Here is a 21337-nt window from a genome sequence, read left to right on the forward strand (position 1 = left end):
GCATTACTTGAGGAACACCAACCGTAATGATTGGTTTCATGTTCTACTTTTTCCAGTGTTGGCCATACCAATCGGAGATGAAAGGAAACATCGCGATATTTGCCCGGGTTGTTGGCCTGGGGTTACAGAGGCGATATCTCGCGCTAGCTCAACGCTCGATGTCTCATTCCACCACGATCAAGGCTGCCGGGAGGGGGTTTCTGTTGAACAGCACACAGCAACCATTTCATTTGGAAACTTGAACGGAATTTATATTTATACCAAACATCGTCTTTTTATTTATTCAAAGAAAACGTTATTGTTTAACTAACTTTATAGGTAACCACTGTCTCAAGATCGTAATTTGTACAGAAAGTAAAGCTAAGTTAACGTTACAGCATAGCCGGCCGTGCTAACAAAGAAAATCCTTTCTCTTCAGAAATAATCCCCACTTCTCTCTTTAGTTATGAGTCATGTGGTCGTTGATAATCCACACGGTCTAGATCAGCAGGTGAGTACTTTAAACTGGCTACCTCTTTTTTTGTCACAGTAATGTGGTGATTTTCCATTACGCACATGTAGTTTCGACACAGAAAAAGGGAGCTTCGTTCGCTAAGTCGCTAGCCTCTAGCTAAGCTAACGCTGCGGCTGCTAAAATGGAGGTGATGATGTCGCCGTAGAGAAGATTGTGATGGCGGAGCTCGTCACTACGCTGTGCCAGTCAACTAAACTAACACGCTTATTAGTTAAGTGTTTACCTTAAAACGGCTAGCAATAGTTCTAAATAAAGCTAGATATAACATGGGAATCGCCTCTGGTGAAAATTTGTTTCATTTAATGGAAATTTACAAGGTTATCTAGCAGGTACCTCCGGCTGGTATCCTACCAAGTTAGCCGGGCTAATGTTGGGCCTTCTCAGCCTGAAACGTGGCGCAGGAGAAAATGTTGGCAGCGGGTTTTAGCGACCATTAATGTTTTTGTAAATGTAACACACTCGGTTTATTGATTCCTTCGAGTAGAACCAATTTGGATAACTTATTTCACTCTACGCATTAATGCATATTTCACTTTTTGTCATGTTTTAATTGTCGGCATTTACTTTTTAATGATTTATATATCAGACTTTGTCATGCCATGTCGGTTGTTGGATACATCAGGCCAAAAACAAAACGACATTAGTGGTCTCTTTGATTAATGGTTTGTTTGAGATTAAAGACAAACCATTCTGGAACTATTTAGTAAGTAGTGGATAACCAAACATTTCAAGTTGGAGAATTGCTTATATTTAATTAGATCTACTCGCTATTTCAAGGACAGTCGGTGTATTGTTTTAACCTAGTAATCTATTGTTGGTGCCACATTACAAATGTTGTAATCTGTTTTTTTGTAGCTTGCTGCCCTAGACTTGAACTCTGCTGACGGACAAGGCGGAGGAACTGGCAGTGAGTAATGACGCTGATTTTACTACTTTACTGCACTAATGATTACATTACCTTCAGTTTAAGCCCTGTGTAATGGTTTTCCAATTTGATATTTTTGAATTGACATTCAAGTTACTAATGTAAACCTCTGTCTTCCCCCAACAAAAACAAGATGCACTTTCACAAAACAAGTAAAGGACACATTTTTCTTGTAGTGTTTTTATCTTTGAGGGAAAACAGTGGTTTAAGTTGTCATTATTGGAATGTTCTGTTCTATAATATTTCTTTCGGTGTATACATAACTTTAAATAATTAAGTCCTAGTGAATCAACATTTAACTATGTGCTACCTGTGTTTTTTTTCTCTCCATCTAGGGCGTTACATTCCACCTCACTTGAGAAACAAAGATGCTTCTAAAAACGGTGAGTTTATGGGACGCTTAACCACTGAACCACAGTTGGACTGTCAGCACAGGTTGAGTTGTGGCGCTCTTACTGTTCGGCCCATCAGAGCATGGTAAAATCGAGCACAATTGAGGCAATATTTGTTTCTCAACATCTTGATCTTGGCAGTGGGTTTTTTTGCTGCTTCAGACCATAGAAATGTTGAGGATCGTGGTCAGATATATATTTTTTAATATACTAGTGTACAGACTGAATCGAGAGCCATATCAAATAGTTTATGTCGGTGCACGATAGCTTATTTTGGCATGGATAAAGTAGGGCAATTGATAGTGTAAAATTGCTTTGGCCTGGGATTTTCATTAAGAGTCAAGCTTATTTTACATCGGTCTGATTCAGTTTTAGTAATGCAAATTTTAGCTCTTAATTTTAACTGTTCATGATGTGGACATGGGAAAATATTTAACTATGTTCTTCCCAAGTTTATACTTGTCTCTTGTGAACGAAAGGAATGCTTGCTGTTGACTGCTCTGATAGAGGGGAAATGTGGAGGGTTCGAGGGATGTATTTTAAGTATGAAATGGATAAATGTTTTAGGTCCAAATGAGGTGGCTGAAGTTTGTTTCTGCACTTGCTTAGCCTCTTAAAGGCTTAAACCAAGACACTTGTTGTGCCTGGAATACTCATAAGTTGAATTAAAAAGAAAAAAAAAATCATGGAACTGTGTCACTGCACACTTGACGTTTTTCTCGTTTTTACTGTTTTCTCATTCCACAGCAGGAAATGCTTATTCCACTGGTAGACAGTGCGGTTATTCAGTGGCACCAATAAATCTCTGTAAGTCCCTTCTGTCTGCTTTCGCTGAGGGCAACCTGCATTTTCAGATGCATGAAATAGCCATTTTACACACCAGCAAAACCAGTACGGGGGGGGTTAGGTTAGAGCTATACAGTAGAAGTTAATGATGGGCTCATGATTAATTGATGTGCTTCTCTCTGCTGGGATGCTTGCAGTCAAAATGAGAACTGTGTTATAGGTAAAGAGCAATTGCAATGTCCTGAGATAACTTCTGTTATGAATTGGCGCTATACAAATAAAATTGAATTGAATTGAATTTAATGTAAGCGTAGGCTTGGTTTAATTTTATTTTTTCTTCAGTGATTTTTTTTTTTTTTTTTAAATTTTTTAAGAACTATTTATTCATTGGAATGATTTTTCCCCACTGTAAATCAAGACCATATTTCACCTGCAATGTCCCCAAAGTTTCTTCAAAGCAGTGTCCACAACCATGGCAGGCAGAGTGTCCTCAGACACAGAAATTATACTTCAGGGTGGGATGTCTGTAAGATTGGTAACTACTAGTGTAAGGTCATGCCCAACACGCATACAGGACAAGCCAGTAATTATGGGAGTCTTTTTATAGCCTGCTTCCCTACCTTTGCTCAGGTTACCCAAGACTGGCCTCTCAAGAGCTTGCCTTTTACCATGCCTACAGTGGGGGTTGGCGAAACAGATGCGGTATACCTTGACCTCTACCTGCATGCCATGCCATCTACTTGTCAGCAGAATTTCATAGTTTATATAGCTGAACACCAGGCACAATCAACGTGCCTTTGCTTTGTCGTGGTGACTTGGGGAAAAAGCTGCAGAAATCTGGCCTAACACAGCATTCGTCAAAGCTTGCAAATGAAGTTACTTATGATGCATGGTGCCTTAAAGACTATGCACTGCATCACTAGTGTGACCGTCTTACTACTAATAAGATGATGTCAGGTGTGAAAGAATTGTCCAAGACGTATACCTCTTTGCATTGTCCTACTAATCATGCCCTTTCAACGTGTGTCAGTTGCAGGCATGAAATCGAAGCAGCGATTTTATTTTGCCAGGAAACTGAGCCTAATACTGCTGCACTGACATAATTAAATCCCACTCATTAATAAGAGTTCTGTTCTTTCTTTGATCTGTCTGTGTCTACCTGTGACCTACTATTGAAAAGTCATAAGTGGGATTGTTGAACAATGTGCTGAGAGCCTGAATGCGTGCAGGCATTTGATTGCTCTAGGTGATTTCATTGATTAGTTACTTCTGTCATGTGTGAAGTTGGAATAACCATTGAAATCTACCGGCATACCCACACCCCCACACCCCCACACCCCCATTGGCACATGACTGACCTGTAGCTTCTGTCTGAAAGGGATGTTTTGTTTCTGCAAGGTTATTTCAAAGTAGTGTTTATCAGATGTTCTCCCTGGCCGTCTCTGGCATTTTCAATTCAGTGATGAATAGAACCAACTTGTCGGCATCTTAATGTGCCTGAACGATTCACCAGAATTGTTCTGTCAGGTTAGCATACTGTCACTGCTATTTTCTTCTCTCTCAACTTGTTGAAGTTCTGATTCGGTTGCCGCACAATCATCCATAGAGTAGGTTCATTTGTTGTCCGGAGCGTGGCACGCCTGGGGGCATGATCAAAATAAGGCAAAAGGGTGCAACAAGACTCCTGACATGTGAGATTATGTTAGGGGACATGTTCTCCTGTATTCACCAAACCACGTGTAGCTTGTTCTGAAATTCATACTGTGTACCCTGTTAATGCAATCCAGCCTGTCAGCCATAAATGTCAATCATGTAGTTTGTCTTTTTGATTTGGCAAAATGATGAGGCGTTACTTTACATTTTATTAAGCCGCGTACCCATAAGCTACAGGTGATGCGGTCAATCGCTTGCTTTGAAATGGAAAATAGTTACACGACTACAACTTTCATTTGTCTGGTAGCTATGATGCATCACAGTGGGCTATTGGACATTTTTACATACTTTGCAATCCAGACCTAACTTGCATTATTTTGGTACTTCTAGATTGTCTTATTTTTGGTTTGTTTGCTTTGATGTGAACCATGACGTTGTCATTGTCATCTCATAGTCACTGCTGCATGGTATGCTTTGCAATGGTTGCAGAGTGCTGCACATGCATAATTTTTGTCTACCGGTCTGAGTGGCTATGACATATCTTGATGCAGTATTTTTTTACAGTTTATTGAATGCTTAATGTTTTTTAAACATTTGGACTTGGCAGTGATAATGTCTGAACCCCACATGTTGCACTGCAGCTCTGCCTGAGAGGTCACAAATACTCCCTGCACAGACCACTTTGAGCTTGTTCTAGAAGTACTAAACAATGTTTGTTTCCTGATGCTGATAGTAAATTGAGTTACTCAGATCAGTATCAGACAAAAAAACTCTACTGGTCTACAACACATGGAGTTGTGTGTGTGCCTTTTGTGATGCATTTCAATGCTTTCCCCTTGTGCTTATTAGAAGGGGAACCATGACAGAAGCATTCTACCTGTTGGCCCACAGGTATAAGTTAAGATCTTCGCCATAGATCTAGAATCAGCCCTATTTTGGCTGAACCAAATCACATTCCAACCAAGACTAATCTGAGACTAGATCTCTGTGGTTGGTCTGCTCCTTGATGCTGTTGTGGCATAGCCTCTGCTACTTAGCCAGCCGTACCATGGCAGTGCTAACTGTACATTGTCCCCCCCCACCAGCCTCATCCTCAGCCTGCACTGATAACAGTGTGGCCACCGATGGGAATGATGACACAGCCAGTGTCCAAAGCTGGGCAGATCGTTGTGGTAAATGTCCCATACAGGCAGAGACAGGGCTCAGTGATTCTCCTCGTACAGACAAGTCATCTACCCAAATAACAAAGCCAATTTCAGTGGTTACTGAAAAGAAAACAATTATCTTTCTTTTACCTAGAGCCTTTTGATTTCTCCATCTATTCCACTGTGCAGGTTAAGACTTTGCTTTGCATTTTATGCCAACTTTTTTTATATTGGACATAATGTGACACAAGTGTTGTTAAGCAGTCCAGGTTCTACTCTATGGACTGCTTGCATCCCACCTGTCATTAAATTAGGCAACAATAGGTTACCACTTGAAGACACTTGAAACTTATTGCTAGTAAGAACGGAGTTTGGCCAAATGTGTACTATATGTGCAGCATTTTCTACTTCCTCACGAGCCTCATTGTTATTTTTTTGTCTTCCTATAAAGACTCACCTGGCTGGGATGGTGGACGCAGCAATGGATTTGTGAATGGTTACCATGACAACCGCACAAATGGGGGCTTTGGAGGGCGCGGACCCCCTCGCAATGATAGAGGTGGGCGTGGTGCCTACCGTGGTAACAGGGGTGGAGGCTCGTTTAATCAACCATTGCAAAATGCAGGTGGGGAAACCCTGTCTTGCTTTAAAATATCTAACTATAGCTCTAGCTGTAGAGTGATGACAGTGTAGCATAGAAATAAACATGGCCCTCCCCCACCCTTGTTTATAGAGTTATGATATAAGAATCCTGTTACTCTCCAAATGCATAATGGAATTGCAGTAAATTGTAATTAACACTAGTGGTGCGCTTAATTTAACTTGATGATTTTAAACAACTGATGGCGCCTTGTTTCAGGGGAAAGACTCAGCTTTGCGTTTGGTAAGAAAGCAGCGTCGTGTGATGCTGCCTGAAAGCTAATTTGCAGAAACCTATATCCTAGTAAATCACTAAGAGACTTATCTGTTCATTGCAGGGTTTGGCAGTTATGACAACAAAGAAGGCAGCTGGGGAGGACCTCCAAGGGATGCTGCCTACAACAGCTTTGGGGGACGTTCTGATAGGTCCAAGCCTGCCTTCTTCAATGACCGTGGGGCCGGTTCAAGGGGAAGGTGTGTAAAATTTTCATACATTTAATAATCAGAGGTTTTTATGAGACTATCATGTTTTGTGCTTTAATACAATGTATTGTAACATGTATGTTAAAAAATTGACAGTCAGTGTAGTTTTAAGCAGACTGAGTATATGTCTGTATTTTATCATTTGTATTTTACAACAAGTATTTCCATAGCTTTATTTAGTATTTAAAATTATTTGTTTAGCAGAGATGACAAACATCACCATTATGATGGGAGGGTTTGCTGATCTAGCCCACTTTGCACACTGGCAGACAATAGCACCATCCATTCTGTTCTACTTCCATGGACTGTCACTCAAAACCTCTGATCACATTCAAATAGAAAGGTGGAGCTGGTCACACTGCAATAAACTTTAATCTCTGAAAAGAGAAATACCACACTAGGACACAAAACTATTGAGTTGCATGTTATATTCTTAAATCAGACATGAAGCCAAAGGGTTTGTTTAAACTCTCACTCCATGTGTACAGATATGAGCGTGGGGGCTTCTCTGGGGGAGGAAACGCACGCTGGGCGGAGGACGCCAGAGATGATGATTGGTCCAAGCCCACTGCTCCCAACGAGCGTTTGGAAAAGTAAGACCTACAGATCATTCTCATAAATAACAGACAACAACCATCTTGCATCTGCATTGACCTCAACTTTTGCAAATTTTCTTTCCTAGTGAGCTTTTCTCTGCAAGCAACACTGGCATAAACTTTGAAAAATATGATGATATACCTGTGGAGGCCACTGGAAGCAACTCCCCGCCCCACATTGAAAGTGTAAGTCTATACTCAATAGTGCTTGCATATTCTTAATGTTATTGAAATGTAATTCCAAAGGTTTTGATAGTGCAGTTGGTTTCTTATACTTTCTGTCTGATTCTGTAGTTTCATGATGTGGACATGGGGGAGATTATCATGGGGAACATCAACCTGAGTCGCTACACTCGTCCCACCCCAGTCCAGAAGCACGCTATCCCTATCATCAAGACCAAGAGAGACCTAATGGCTTGTGCCCAGACTGGTGAGTATTTCTGTATGTTTTCAGTGTTCGCAGCCTTTCCCTGGTAAGTTTCTCTTATTGAAACTTAAATTACCCTTTTTAAAACTAGAAAGTAAAGGTTGGTGGATTATACAGTGTTTTGGTTTTTTTTTTTCTTCTAAAATTGAACTGTATGTGTTCTGCTGTGTTCCAGGCTCTGGTAAGACTGCAGCTTTCTTGCTGCCAGTGCTAAGTCAGATCTACACCGATGGGCCAGGAGATGCCCTGCAGGCTGCCAAGAACAGTGGACAGGTACTGGGGAAGAAAATGCACAACTCGCCATGCGTTACCATTAGACTTGTTCTAATAAATATTTCTTTCATCCTCAGGAGAATGGAAGGTATGGCCGTCGTAAGCAATACCCAATCTCCCTTGTCCTGGCTCCCACTAGAGAACTGGCTTTGCAGATCTATGATGAAGCGAGGAAGGTGAGCTCCATACATATAACTGACTATATGACATCATCATAGTACATAACATAGTTTTCCTGAACATTAAATATGCATCTTGAAGCTTAATTGTTTTTCTTCCTAAATTCTAGTTTGCCTATCGATCACGTGTACGTCCCTGCGTGGTGTATGGCGGTGCTGATATTGGCCAGCAGATCAGGGAATTGGAGAGAGGTTGTCACCTGCTGGTGGCCACACCTGGACGCCTGGTTGATATGATGGAGAGGGGCAAGATTGGTCTGGACTACTGCAAGTCAGTATAGCACAGGGATCTTGGCTGAAATTGGATTTTGTTTTAAATTCTAACTGACTCAATATTTCTTTGCCGTTTGTAATTATTAAATGTTTCTCTCCAGCTACTTGGTCCTGGATGAGGCTGACCGCATGTTGGACATGGGTTTTGAGCCACAGATCAGACGTATTGTAGAGCAAGATACGATGCCACCTAAAGGCATCCGCCAGACAATGATGTTTAGTGCTACCTTCCCCAAGGAGATCCAGGTACGTTGGACAGTCAAGAAGCACACAGAATCTTGCTTAAAAAGATTTTCAGTGTTCTCCGGATGTCCAATCAGTGTTGATTAAGCTGATTAGCTATTGTCAAAATAGCACAAACTGAGGAATTTGTTGCTTCAGTTCACTGCATTTAATATCAACACTGATGGGACATCCCACAGCACGTTGCAATAATGTCATGAATATCTGCATGCATTTCATTTGTTTGTGTAGATCCTTGCTCGTGACTTCCTAGAGGACTACATTTTCCTTGCAGTCGGTCGTGTTGGTTCCACTTCAGAAAACATCACCCAGAAAGTAGTCTGGGTAGAGGACACTGACAAAAGGTCCTTCCTCCTTGACCTGCTTAATGCCACAGGTGAGAATTGCATGCACAATAAGTACAAGGTTTTGGTTTGTTTTTCCCCCACAAAGGTCACATTGGGCTCTAACCATCATCCTGTGTTTGTCAGTCTGCCTATATCAAGCTAATGATTTTGCTACATCTCTGCTAACAAATGTTGTTTATTATAGCAAGACCTTGCAGTGAAAGATAAATTAACAAAACAGAATCTCATGCCGTGGTGAGCAGTCATATCACTTGCTGTGTTTAGGGGGTATTTGGTTCTCATGATCTAAAGCTGTTATTTTTGTGTACTGAGCAGCCTTACATTTACTGGCTGGTTTGGTTTTATCTTAGTTATTCCCAGTGAGGTTCAGGAAAATGTGACAGAGGCCCCAGAGAAACCTGGTAAGTATGAACATACCATAACTTCACTCTGACCCACAAGCCAGAAACATCACATCCCACAGCTCATCCTGTCCCTCCGCTCCCCAGCTGACATGCTGCCTCTGTTTTATTTCTTTTGTTTTTCTTTCATTTCCAGTAAGAGCTTGTAGTACCCACAATAATATTTGCCTTGCACCATATAGTGTGAGTGGAATTGCAGAATTTGAGTCAACAGTGCAATCTTTCCCCCACTCAATGGGTCATTTTTAGTGTAGTTTGTTATCAACACCAACACTACGGTCAAGCTCGCTCAATGTGAGCATGTGGCTGATTGTCATAGGAAGAGCTCAATTTCCAGTTCATTTCCAGAGTCAGTTGGCTGTGACCACATGGAAATGGCGAGCAAAGTCTCCTGTTGCCACCGTGACGATACAGTTAGTCTGATTGGACTGATCAGGGCTTTATTTTAAACTACCCAGGCTTAAGTTATTTGGAGAGGATGGAGCTTTGATGGATGTATCTTTTTTTTTTTTTTTTTTTTTTCATGGCTTGTGCCAGAGTGCATTGGCAAAACAGTTGCAGGGTTAGCTGCAAATTTGGAATTGCCTGTACCCCATCACCCCTCAACCAATTTATTGGCTCAAGCTTTTATTCTGGTAGCCATTAATGCCAAATATCCTGATTGTATATTTGTCAATTCAATAGTTGTTTAAACTGTCCAAAGTTGCTATGGATCAGTATTAGGGCCCTAATGGATCAATAGCCAGTAAAATAAAGCCAGTCAAAATATGATAATTTCTTTAGCTACCTGACTCAAACTGTTAAGTCCACGTCTGTTATTGCTGCAGTCTGCTGCTCTTAATGACAGCAAGTAAAACTTTATTTGCACCGGTGGTTGACTGAGCACTGTGTGCAGACAAACTGAAGCCAAGGCTGTCAATTAATGATCAGTAAATGTAAAGCTTTTTATGCAACCCCTGTCTCCATTTCAGTTTTCATTGTGGTTTTAGATTTTCTTTTTATATATATATATATATATATATACTTCATGATCTCGCTGACCTTTTTTTTTTTTTTTTTTTGTGTAACAGTTCCTGATCCCATCTTTTTAGTTCAAAGAAAATCCACCCATATCCTTGTTCCCAGTTATCAATGATGTATTTTCCTTTTTCTCTTTTCATGCTCTATATCCTGCTCTCCTCCTTTTGTCTCGTCCGCTTTTATTTCCGGCTATACAGGCAAAGACTCGTTGACTCTGGTGTTTGTGGAAACCAAGAAAGGAGCAGATGCTTTGGAAGACTTCCTTTACCACGAGGGTTACGCCTGCACCAGCATCCATGGAGATCGATCCCAGAGAGATAGAGAGGAAGCTTTGCATCAGTTCCGTTCTGGACGCTGCCCCATCTTGGTGGCTACAGCTGTGAGTTATCTTTACTTGTACTTATGTGAACAAAGTGAAACTCATGACTCTAAATTCCTGACATTTGAATTTATTTATTTATTTGCAGGTGGCTGCAAGAGGCCTGGACATCAGCAATGTGAAGCACGTTATTAACTTTGATTTGCCCAGTGACATTGAGGAATACGTTCACCGTATTGGCCGTACGGGACGTGTGGGCAACCTTGGTATGAAATAATTTTGTTTACTTTTTTTTTTAATGTTTGATGGCTCTGCACATTCGCATTTTTAATGAATCTGTATGTCTTGCTCTGTTTTGTGCAGGTCTGGCCACGTCGTTCTTTAACGACAAAAACAGCAACATAACCAAAGATTTGCTGGACATTTTGGTGGAGGCCCATCAGGAGGTTCCTTCCTGGCTCGAGAGCCTGGCCTACGAGCACCAGCACAAGAGCAGCAGCCGTGGACGCTCCAAGAGGTAATTGTAGCAGAACACTCAACTGTTAGGTGCAAGTGTTGGACCATATAGACCTCCCTGTGGGTATCTTAATGGAAAATTCCATTTTTACAACCTGTGTCTTTGATGGTTTTAAGCGTTTACTAAACGGGTGAAATGTATCTCTTTCGAAGTCCTGCCCTTTTTTGCTCTGTGCTCCAGTAACAGTTGAGTAAAGCCTTTGTCAGAACCTGTCACCTTCCTCCTTTCCTGTAATTAGATATGCTATGTGCTAAACTAATCTGTGTTGAAAAGACAACCACATTTTAGATGGAGGTACTTTTTTCATCCCCAAGGGGGAATTCAGTTTCCAACGGTATCCAGACTGATAATAACAATAACAACAGGAGGCAAAATGCAAAAGAACCAATAAAATAAATAGCATAATAACGAGCATTGGGTGAGTGTCCTAAGGTGCATGGTCAAATCCAGTGCTTGAAAGGCGTATGGTGCATAAGTAGCTGGTCACAAAGTGCAGGGTGCACTGCGTCAGGTGGTACAGTTTGATACAGGGCAGACATATTGGAGTTTAGAGTTTTATGGTTTTCCTCCCCTGGGTGGAGATGAAGAGTGCGTGGGGGAGGAACGATCTCCTTAGAAGATGAATCAAAGAGAGAAGCCTCAGTGTTCCTTAAGTTAGCTAACTAGCTTACATTTTATGTAAATTAGCTAGGTAGTGTTTTGCTAACATTAGCTTTCTGATGTAACTAGCTAACGTTGATTTTTGACTGACTAATCTAAATCAAATGTTAGCAAGCTAGTTAGTGTTTTGCTAATATGATTAAAATGTGGCTGTTTTTCCACATAGATTAGCCTAGCACATAGCATATGCAGGAAAGGAGAAGGTTGATAACGGCTTGCTCCACTGTTATTGGAGGACAGAGCAAAAAGGGGATTGGGACTAAGAAGGGTCTTTTGCTGACATTTGGGAATGCAGTGTCACAATGTGCTCTTAAACAGATGTTCAGTTGAACCATATGTTGTGTTTTGAAATGATTGGATTGACATTAAAAATTGAAATGAATAGACCCAGTATGTTACATCTGTCAGTGTTCACCCTCCATTTTAAACGGCTTGAACCACTGCTGATCTCTACTTTGTTGTACTGTACCACAATGTCTGACAAATGTTCTTGTCTAGGTTCTCTGGCGGTTTCGGAGCTAGAGACTACCGTCAGACATCTGGTGGCTCTGGAAGCTTCAGTAGCAACCGTGGAGGACGCAACACTGCAGGCCATGGAGGAAACCGTGGCTTTGGTGGAGGTAAGGAAGAATTGTTCCCTAGACTTGTATCTGTGGGTCACTTTTAAAGGCATTAACATTTGTGACTATTATGGATTGCATTTTGTGTGCCCAAAAGCACAGCTTACAAATTGCAAGTATTTATTGTATACAACTACTATAAAGCTTACCCCCAATGAGAAAACAGGCCATGACGGTGTCAATTTGATTTCAATAAAGTTTTTGTCGCTGCTCAGCTGACTGACTCTGACTGACTCTGACCTTGTCCCTTGCAGGTGGCTTTGGTGGCAACTTCTACAGCAATGATGGCTACGGAGGAAACTACAGCCACTCTGGTAGTGTGGATTGGTGGGGCAACTAGTCACCATAGGAATAGGTTGCCATGCCAACCCAACCCAATGGAAACCACATGTTAACTTAAGCCAGACCATAACAACCCTCCCTGTGTAGCTTCACTGACACACAGTACATTACCAACCCTGGTTCTCTGCCATTCGCTTCTCTTTAAAAGGAAGTGCAGCACGACGCAAAGGAAAGTCACCAGCACGTGCAACGCACCGGAGACCGCAGAGATTCGCACACCTCAGAGCGAGCATGGATGCTGACATGCATTGTCCGATAGCAACTTCGGGCTTTCATTGTTAAAAGTATTTTTGTTCTTTTTGTGGAAAAAACCCCAATAGAATAACCTGAGGATCATTTGTATGTTAATGTACTGTGCCTTCGGAATTTAAACAGGAAATCTATGTTTTCATTTCACCAGATGAACATGGCCAAGAGCTCTAAATTTGATTTTATTATTTTGTTTGGTGAAAAATATTAGAAAGGTAAAATAAGCTTGGACTTGATCAAACCTTGGCAAACACTGGGGTATTGTGGCTCTGAGTCATGATTCCATTTGAACTTCAAATTTATTGCAGGAACATCATGTAGCCTTTTCTATAGTCAAACAGCGAACGGAGCCATTACTATGTCTAACACAACTGGGCCACTCTGTGAAGCAACCGTATTTTAATCCTTAGGGACAAAGTTACATTTGTTTTTTCTTTTTCTTTTTTGCTCACTCTATCCTGGACAGGCTCCTTTTTATGGATATGATAGTCTTTGAAATAGCCATTCCTATTGTAATCTTAAGAAACACAGAAGTCATTAAGCTCAGTGCCAACAATTGCTGAGGTTTAAACAAGAATAATCACTGCTGGAACTTGTTACTCCACATTTTTCAATTGACTTGACAGTGTTATGGCAGCTAGTATGTTACCATGTGCTAGCTACATTAAGTGGGCGGTGTTTTTTGTTTATTTTTACTTGAGACATTTTTGGTGCAGGTGTGTGCAAAATTGAAAAACTGAGTCAGTTTTTTGATTTTTGAATTGTTTCTCTACAAATATGTATCAAAACAAAAAATGCCTGCCATCTTGAAAGTGAAGTTCAAAATGGCTGCATAAAGGACCACAGCATCGGGAGGGCATAGCGTGGTGTTAGTGTTTACCGAATCGACCGACAACCATGAGGCCCAGATGGTATTCTACGCTTGCAAGTGTTTTGTTTTTTGGTCAAGGAGAAAAGACATGTGAACTGAGTCGCAGGCTTAACTTAATTACAAACGTTTTCTCTTTTCAAGCTGCGTTGGAGGCATGGTTCATCTTAGAGACAGGCATTTGAGTGATCACTGAGGTTTATCAATTAAACAGCGAGGAACGGAGCAGGGTAGAGCAGCACTCCGACCACTGGGATTAGGGGAACGGGGGTAGGCGTGGGGCGCGGCTTTCAGTGCACCGCTGTTGTCAGTGGCTTTGGTTTCCATTGCCGCGTAATGTAACTGTGGAGGTGGCCAAAGACAGGGGAGTGTCCACTTCCTTATGGAACATTTGAAGTACTGTCAGGTCCTCTGGGAGTTTATCTGCTCAGACTTGTATAAAAACCTGTGGCTTCGTAAAGCCAGAGCAGGCTTTTCCTCTCAAAGAGGAGCAGCCATCAAGAGGAGGAGAGATGGGGCGTTTCACCTCCCAATTTTCTCATCGGGTGTGTTGTGCCTTGAAACCTTTTTTTTAAGAAATTGAACTAAAAGCGGATGCACTGACAGTGTTGAGAACTTGAGATTGAATGGTGCTACTTGATTTAGGTGTGTAGGCCCTTGTACGTCGTGCCCATCAAGTTTTACAAAAGTTCTTTTATTGCACATCTAGAGTTTTATATAGATGTCTTGGATATGTGTCCTTAAGCTTCCAAATATTGTGTGTGAGGAGATTGTGAAAAACGCAGCTTGTTTACAAAGGGGAAGGGTTCTCAACGTTTAAACCAGGATTTATTTGGGACCAGGGGATTTAGCAGTCGGGGGAATTTAGCCATTTGCACAGATTTCTAGATTCTACTTTTGCTGCTAGTTTTGTGTAATTTATTAAGCATTTTTGACAAATATTTATTTTTGTAAGCCTCAAAGTGATTCTTTGAAAGTTTCAGAAACTTGACCAAAAGACAGTACAAAAACACTGGCACTTGAATGTTGAATGTCACCTGTATGCGTGAAATTTATATATTTCGGGGTAGTGTGAGCTTTTTAATGTTTAAGATACATTGGACTCGGTAAATAATATCCACAGCTGTTTCAGGGCCTCCTCGGGGCCAGTCATCTCTAATTAGATTATAATAATTGGTCAACAAAATTTGAAATGGAATTGAACAAACATGCCAAGGTTTGGAATATAGCTGTCAAAAGAGCAAATAAATTTCCTAAGCATATCAGTGCAGAAGTGTTCAGATTCTCCAATTGTGTGCATTATTGATTCTTTACTCTAATTTGACCTGATAATTATTTTTCTCCAGTGAATGTCTGGCACATGGCAATCCTTAAAGAAACAAACATGTGGTTTATTCTCATTGTTGTATTTGCATATGACACCTCCTCGAGTTCTCCTCGAATGTGGAGCAAGTCTGCAGCATTGATTTCCAAGGCATCTGTTGGACTTGTACGAGATGAACAGGAGGTTCTGCGCAAGTTGTTGCAGGCAGAGCCCGAGACTTGTTCCACATTCTCCAGAGAACGCTGGAGCTCTTTAGATGTAGACTTTGCTTTCTGTATTAGCTTATAGGCTACTGCACTGCATGGGAAATACTCAGCTGTGCAATTGTATGATTTTACCAAAATAAAATGTTTGAATGCAAAAGTATCTGGAAAAAACCAAGCATGTTTCATGAAGACTTGTTTACTGTAGTTGTGCAGAGAAGACTTGTAGCAACACACACCTTGATGAGTGACCGCAGAGGTGGGACCAAGTCCTTGTTTTGCAGTCACAAGACTCCCGAGGGGTATTGCACAAAAGTAGAACAAAGAAATCCAGGATAATTGAACAAGCACGGCTTGACCTAGCCTGCTCAGCACATCCTGGCTTAATTGGTTGCACGTTTGCCGAGCCAGGATGAAAAGGTGCGGCTATGTTAAGCCAGGTGTAGATAGTCGGGATAAGTGCGTGTTCACGACATACTGAAATAGACAAGTAGAGGTGCATGTTACTTAAATGTAGAGTATGATTAAGTGCAAACAATTCATAAAGAACAAACTTGTCTGGCCGTAAAAGGACCTGGCAGCAAGTTAAAATTAAATACAAGAACATTTTGCAGGCTGGTAAGTGACTATAAAGTAGATAACAGTGAATAAATGAGGTGAATAGATTAGGTGTCTGCTGACATGTTAAATGTCTATGATTGTAGCAGTTAAAAAAAGCCCATAGAACTGGCACAGGGGGCGGCCCACCAAGCCAGGATATGTGCTGCAAATGGTTCCTTTATTGAGGTTCTCTGCATCCCCAACAGAATAAAGGAAGCTCCCACTTGCAAACCATCTCAATGTAACACAGACCATCTGTGGTACAGTGAGAGCATGGCTTCCTGCCGTCTGGTGCTGTATTTTTGGACCCAGCAGCCTACATAAATATCTTAGTCCATCACCTGAGAATCTGTGTCTCTCAATGAGATAGTCCTCTCCAACGGCCAATGTGTCTGACCTGTCCCAGAAGACTCTTTCATGACTAAATGCTCGTCTGAGGATTAGGGCTTCCTCATCTTCCAAAAAAGGGCAAGCCATTATGAAGAGGGAACGGGGATGGATGGATAGATATTCCTTTATTTGTCCCACAATGGGGAAATTCCAATGTAACAGCAGCAAAGGGCGGCTGTAGTTCAGAGGCAGAGCGGGTCGTTCCTTAATCAGAAGGTTGTGGGTTTGATCCCCGACTCCTGGCGCCACATGTCAAGGTATCCTTGAGCAAGATACTGAACCCCAAATACATCCCGACGCCGCACGGGTGTGTTCATGTGTGTATGAATGTTAGTTTCGGTCCGATGGACTTTGCCATCACTGAGTGAATGTGTGTGAAAGGGTGAATGTGGCACGTAGTGTAAACGCGCTTTGAGTGGTCGGAAGACTAGAAAGGAGCTATACAGGTCCATTTACCATTTACCAAAGTGGTTGATAGAGAGAATAAATAAATAAACAGAGTAGGGAAATAATAAAAAACACTATGTACTAGATGTGTGTGTGTGTGTGTGTGTGTGTGTGTGTGTGTGTGTGTGGTGTGTAATACACACACACACACATACTATATTGCCCTTGTCACAGATTTCATTGAAAACACCTTTGCTTCATCAGCTGTGTTTTGTAATCTCAATTACTGCAATAAAACACATATTTATGCAGTTTGACGAGCAGTCTTCATTAGCATAGCAATATAACACTTGTCCTGAGTAATAATACTACCACTTGAATCAATATAAAAAGACTGTTGCAATTACAAACAGCCAACAGATTGAAATGAAATGAGAAATGACAATATATATGTAATATTTTAATGCAGGATAATTAAAATGATGCAACATATTTAGAAAGACCATGGACATGCTGTAAAACACATTAATTCCTCACAGGATTGACGGTGGAACTACAGGTGAATCACTAGGATTAACCTTAGCCTGGCTGTTAGCCTGGTCTGGAGCAGGCCAGCTGCAGAGAATAAATCACCATAGTAACTTGGCCGGGATAAGTTTGACCTGCTTTCATGCAACCGACTTGAGGCTAAATTCAGCCAGGATAACCAACATATCCCGGCTTAATCCCTTATCTTGGTTTTGTGCAATACCCCTCAGTCCTTAACTAAGCTTTGAGTCCATTCACAATGCACTCTTCACCAAATGTCATTTTAACAGAACAAACAAAACCTTCATCTTATAGTCATCCTTTCCAACTGGTGCTCAGTAATGTTGGTTCTTAAAGGTTCTCTCCTGCAAATTGACTGGATGCTGTCAGATTGGTTCAAAGTGGATCTGGCAAAATTGAGTGCCGACCTTTTGGTAATGAGTAGCATTAAGTAGCTGCAGGTCAAAGTGGCCCAAACCAGAATTTTGTTTTTCTAAAAGTATACAGCACAAATCACATTTTCTAGTCCAAATCAGATACAGGTCTGTTTTTTCTATGTAACCTGTGTAAACGATTATATCAGAATGAATGTGACTTTTAAATCACTCTGGATCAACATGCATGGGTCACTCTAGGGCCGTGACCTGTTCACACTGGAATCTATGGGCCACATTAAGGATATAATGTGAACAGCCAAACAACAAAAATCACAATTGAGCACGAAGGCTTGCAGTGTGATCGTAGCTTTAGTTGATTCAGGGAGTAAATTCATTTGTGGCACACATTTTGAATAACATCAATCAAATTAACAATCAAAATAAACGTGACTAGCTGTTAGAATAAACACAATATACACAGATTGCTGTGGGTACACACCCCTGTTAAAATGCCAGGTTTTGTGATGTAAAAAAATGAGACATGGATTAATCGTGTCCAAACTTTTCCCACCTTTAATGTGACCTATAATGTGAACAATTGAAAAACAAACTGAAATCCTTTAGGTGGAAAAATATAAAATAAAAAACTTACAATAACCTGGTTGCACAAGTGTGCACACCCTCTTATAACTGCGGATGTGGCTATGTTCAGAATTAACCAATCACATTCAAACTCATGTTAAATAGTAGTCAGTACACACCTGCTATCATTTAAAATGACTGATTAATCCCAAATAAAGTTCAGCTGTTCTAGTAGGACTTTCCTGACATTTTCTCAGTTGCATCTCAGAGCAAAAGCCATGGTCCGCAAAGAGCTTCCAAAACATCAGAGGGATCTCATTGTTAAAAGGTATCAGTCAGGAGAAGGGTACAAAAGAATTTCCAAGGCATTAGATATACCATGGAACACAGTGAAGACAGTCATCATCAAGTGGAAAAATATGGCCCAACAGTGACCTTACCAAGAACTGGACGCCCCTCCAAAATTGATGAAAAGACGATGAAAACCGGCTTCCAAGAGGCCTACAGCGACATTAAAGGAGCTGCAGGAATTTCTGGCAAGTACTGGCTGTGTACTACATGTGACAACAATCTTCCGTATTCTTCATACGTTTGGGCTATGGGGTAGGGTGGCGAGATGGAAGCCTTTTCTTTCAAAGAAAGCCCAGCTAAATCTTGAAAAACAAAATACATGAAGTCTCCCTAAAGCATGTGGAAAAATCTGTTATGGTCTGATGAAACTAAGGTTGAACTTTTTGGCCATAATTCCAAAAGGTATGTTTGCCACAAAAACAACACTGCACATCATCCATAGAATACCATACCCACAGTGAAGCATGGTGGTGGCAGCATCATGCTTTGGGGCTGTTTTGGGGCCCAGCCAGAGCCCAGACCTGAATCCCATTGAACATCTGTGGGTTGAGAGCTGTACACAGGCAATGCTCGCAATCTGACAGATTTGAGCACTTTTGTAACGAAGAGTGGGCAAATATTGCCAAGTCAAGATGTGTCATGCTAATTGACTCCTACCCAAAAAGGGTGCTTTTAATAAAGTGCTGTAATAAAATCAAAAGGTGCTTCAACAAAGTATTAGATTAAGGGTGTGCACACTTATGCAACCAGGTTATTGTACTTTTTTTTAAATTTATTTTTTATTTTTTTCCCACCTAAAAGATTTCAGTTTGTTTTTCAATTGAACTGTTCACATTATAGGTCACATTAAAGGTGGAAAAGGTGTATCTTTGTCTCATTGTTTTCACATCACAAAAACCTGGCATTTTAACAGGGGTGTGTAGACTTTTTATATGCACTGTATGTTCACATGCAAAAAATATTCAGTTTTTTTACCCATACTCCAGAAGAGACTATTCCTACTGAACTGTTTACATGTCTAATGATGTACTGTACATCCTACAGAGGCATTTCCCATCTTTCAGATCTTGAGGGTTGCCACTGTGTGGGAAGAGTCCCATGGTAACCAGATGTGCTCAGATTATGCTGTGGTATGTGTGTTGAACTTTGGAGCCCGGTTCTGGTGAAATGAGGGTAAAATGATGAACAGAAAAAGAAACCTGACCTGTATTTTATGCCTCTGCAGATGGGCTCCTCTTTGGCCATCTGTGGTAGCTTTTTAGGCAGCGGGAAGACAAAACAGTGCTTACATATCTTTCATCCTGCATGAAAACCATGTTTACCCCAATTTTGGGAGGTTTTTATTATTGATGTTACTCTTGAACGGTCACATGGTCTCTAATGTGCTGAGTAGGTTTCATAACCACAGAGCCAGTGACACCCATTAAAGCCCTGTTGTATAATTTCTGTGTCATTTTGAAAATAAATGTTTTAGGGGCCTTCAAATGCAGCTGTAGTGAACACATTGAGCTTTCTGGAGAAAATATGGTCCATACAGCTCAGACAGTATCCTATTTAAAGCTCCCCTCCAGTCATAATCAGTGTTTCTCCTTGTTCCTACAGTGTGCTGTTTGAATGCTGTCTGTGCAGAGTGTGACTCTAGAAGGATGTTTTCACATTCATCTGCTGAAAGTGGAAAGTTTCTCTGTGTTCATTGAAAATCTGATTTTAAGGGGCGGGGCCTACCAGCAGGATTTGTGACATCACAAATAATTTTGAAGTCAGTCCTGGTTCAGTATGCAACTTGTACAGTGTGATGTAGAAAATTGAAGCCACCAGTGCATATCAGTTATTTTAGTTTGGTATTTTTCATCAGTTTTTATTATTTTGTTTTTAATTCTTGTTTTCAATTCACTGTTTTCTTATTGTTGATTTTGATGGTTGAGAGCACTTTCACCAAGATAAGAACAAATCTTCCAGTTTTCGCAGTCCATTAATTGTTTGCTTGTACAAGGGGGGAAAAAAATAAATAAAAAATACATATATATATATACTCACTCTCATTTGAGGAACATAAAAAGCCATATCATATAATCAGATTATGTTTTAGAGTAATTTTAGTGATTGGATTATTAAATGTGTGGGCTAAAGAAATACTATCGCTCCACTGATCCCTATTAAAACTATAAATACCTGTGGCTGATTTTGCATGTGTTCATCTTCTTATATGTATCATCAATATCTTATAGATATCTTGCATTTTACTTATACTCTGTATTGAGCTATTTTAATTCATTTTTTGTTTATTTTTCTATTCAAGATCAAGTGTTGATGTGTTTAGAAGCAAGAAAAATGGGCATCGTAAGGATTTGAGCTACTTTGACAAGGGCCAAATTATAATGGCTAGACGACTGGGTCAGAGCATCTCCAAAACTGCAGCTCTTGTGGGGTGTTCCCACTCTGCAGTGGTCAGTACCTATAAAAAGTGCTCCAAGGATCGGTGTATATCTTAATAGATGTCTGGAGGGATCTTTTAATGAATTGTATTGATCGTCTCTGTCATCAGATCACATCACTGATGGCGTGTTAATCCCCTAATCCATTTCAGCATCTGCATTTTTCTTTTTTTTTTTGTACATTTTATTTATGCAGATTTTTATACATACAGGCACACACAATAAAAACAAAAAAGACCAGACAATTAAAACAGAAAAACATACAGCCTGCACATGTCGATTCACTGAA

General features: G+C 40.7%; 1 protein-coding gene across 8 annotated transcripts; it reads left to right on the forward strand.

Moving 5' to 3' along the window:
• The first annotated feature begins 156 nt into the window (after positions 1–156).
• On the forward strand, positions 157–15561 carry ddx3xa (DEAD-box helicase 3 X-linked a). 8 transcript variants are annotated; one of them, XM_051403267.1, is made up of 21 exons: positions 157–318; positions 419–490; positions 1370–1421; positions 1775–1822; positions 2579–2638; positions 5867–6040; positions 6393–6528; positions 7026–7130; positions 7220–7319; positions 7428–7563; positions 7736–7833; positions 7911–8009; positions 8123–8283; positions 8387–8531; positions 8760–8904; positions 9226–9276; positions 10494–10675; positions 10764–10881; positions 10979–11132; positions 12291–12412; positions 12667–15561. In XM_051403267.1, exons 2-21 carry the CDS (start codon positions 446–448, stop codon positions 12750–12752), a joined length of 2217 nt encoding a protein of 738 aa, XP_051259227.1. In that variant the 5' UTR covers positions 157–318; positions 419–445; the 3' UTR covers positions 12753–15561. The 8 variants fall into 8 exon arrangements, with proteins under 8 accessions (XP_051259227.1, XP_051259226.1, XP_051259231.1 ...); XM_051403266.1 differs by having other exon boundaries at positions 157–490; XM_051403271.1 differs by having other exon boundaries at positions 157–490; positions 5867–5974.
• The last annotated feature ends 5776 nt before the right edge of the window (positions 15562–21337 follow it).

The sequence above is a fragment of the Dicentrarchus labrax genome, unplaced genomic scaffold, assembly GCF_905237075.1.
Source record: "Dicentrarchus labrax unplaced genomic scaffold, dlabrax2021, whole genome shotgun sequence".
Classification (NCBI taxonomy): Eukaryota; Metazoa; Chordata; class Actinopteri; family Moronidae; genus Dicentrarchus; species Dicentrarchus labrax.

Bases quoted from the DNA above. Each gene is read 5' to 3' on its own strand.
- ddx3xa (XM_051403266.1), top strand. From the start codon at position 446: ATGAGTCATGTGGTCGTTGATAATCCACACGGTCTAGATCAGCAG. The intron at 1,823-2,578 runs GTGAGTTTATGG...CTCATTCCACAG, and splicing joins CAAAGATGCTTCTAAAAACG to CAGGAAATGCTTATTCCACT. The intron at 6,041-6,392 runs GTGGGGAAACCC...TGTTCATTGCAG, and splicing joins TCAACCATTGCAAAATGCAG to GGTTTGGCAGTTATGACAAC.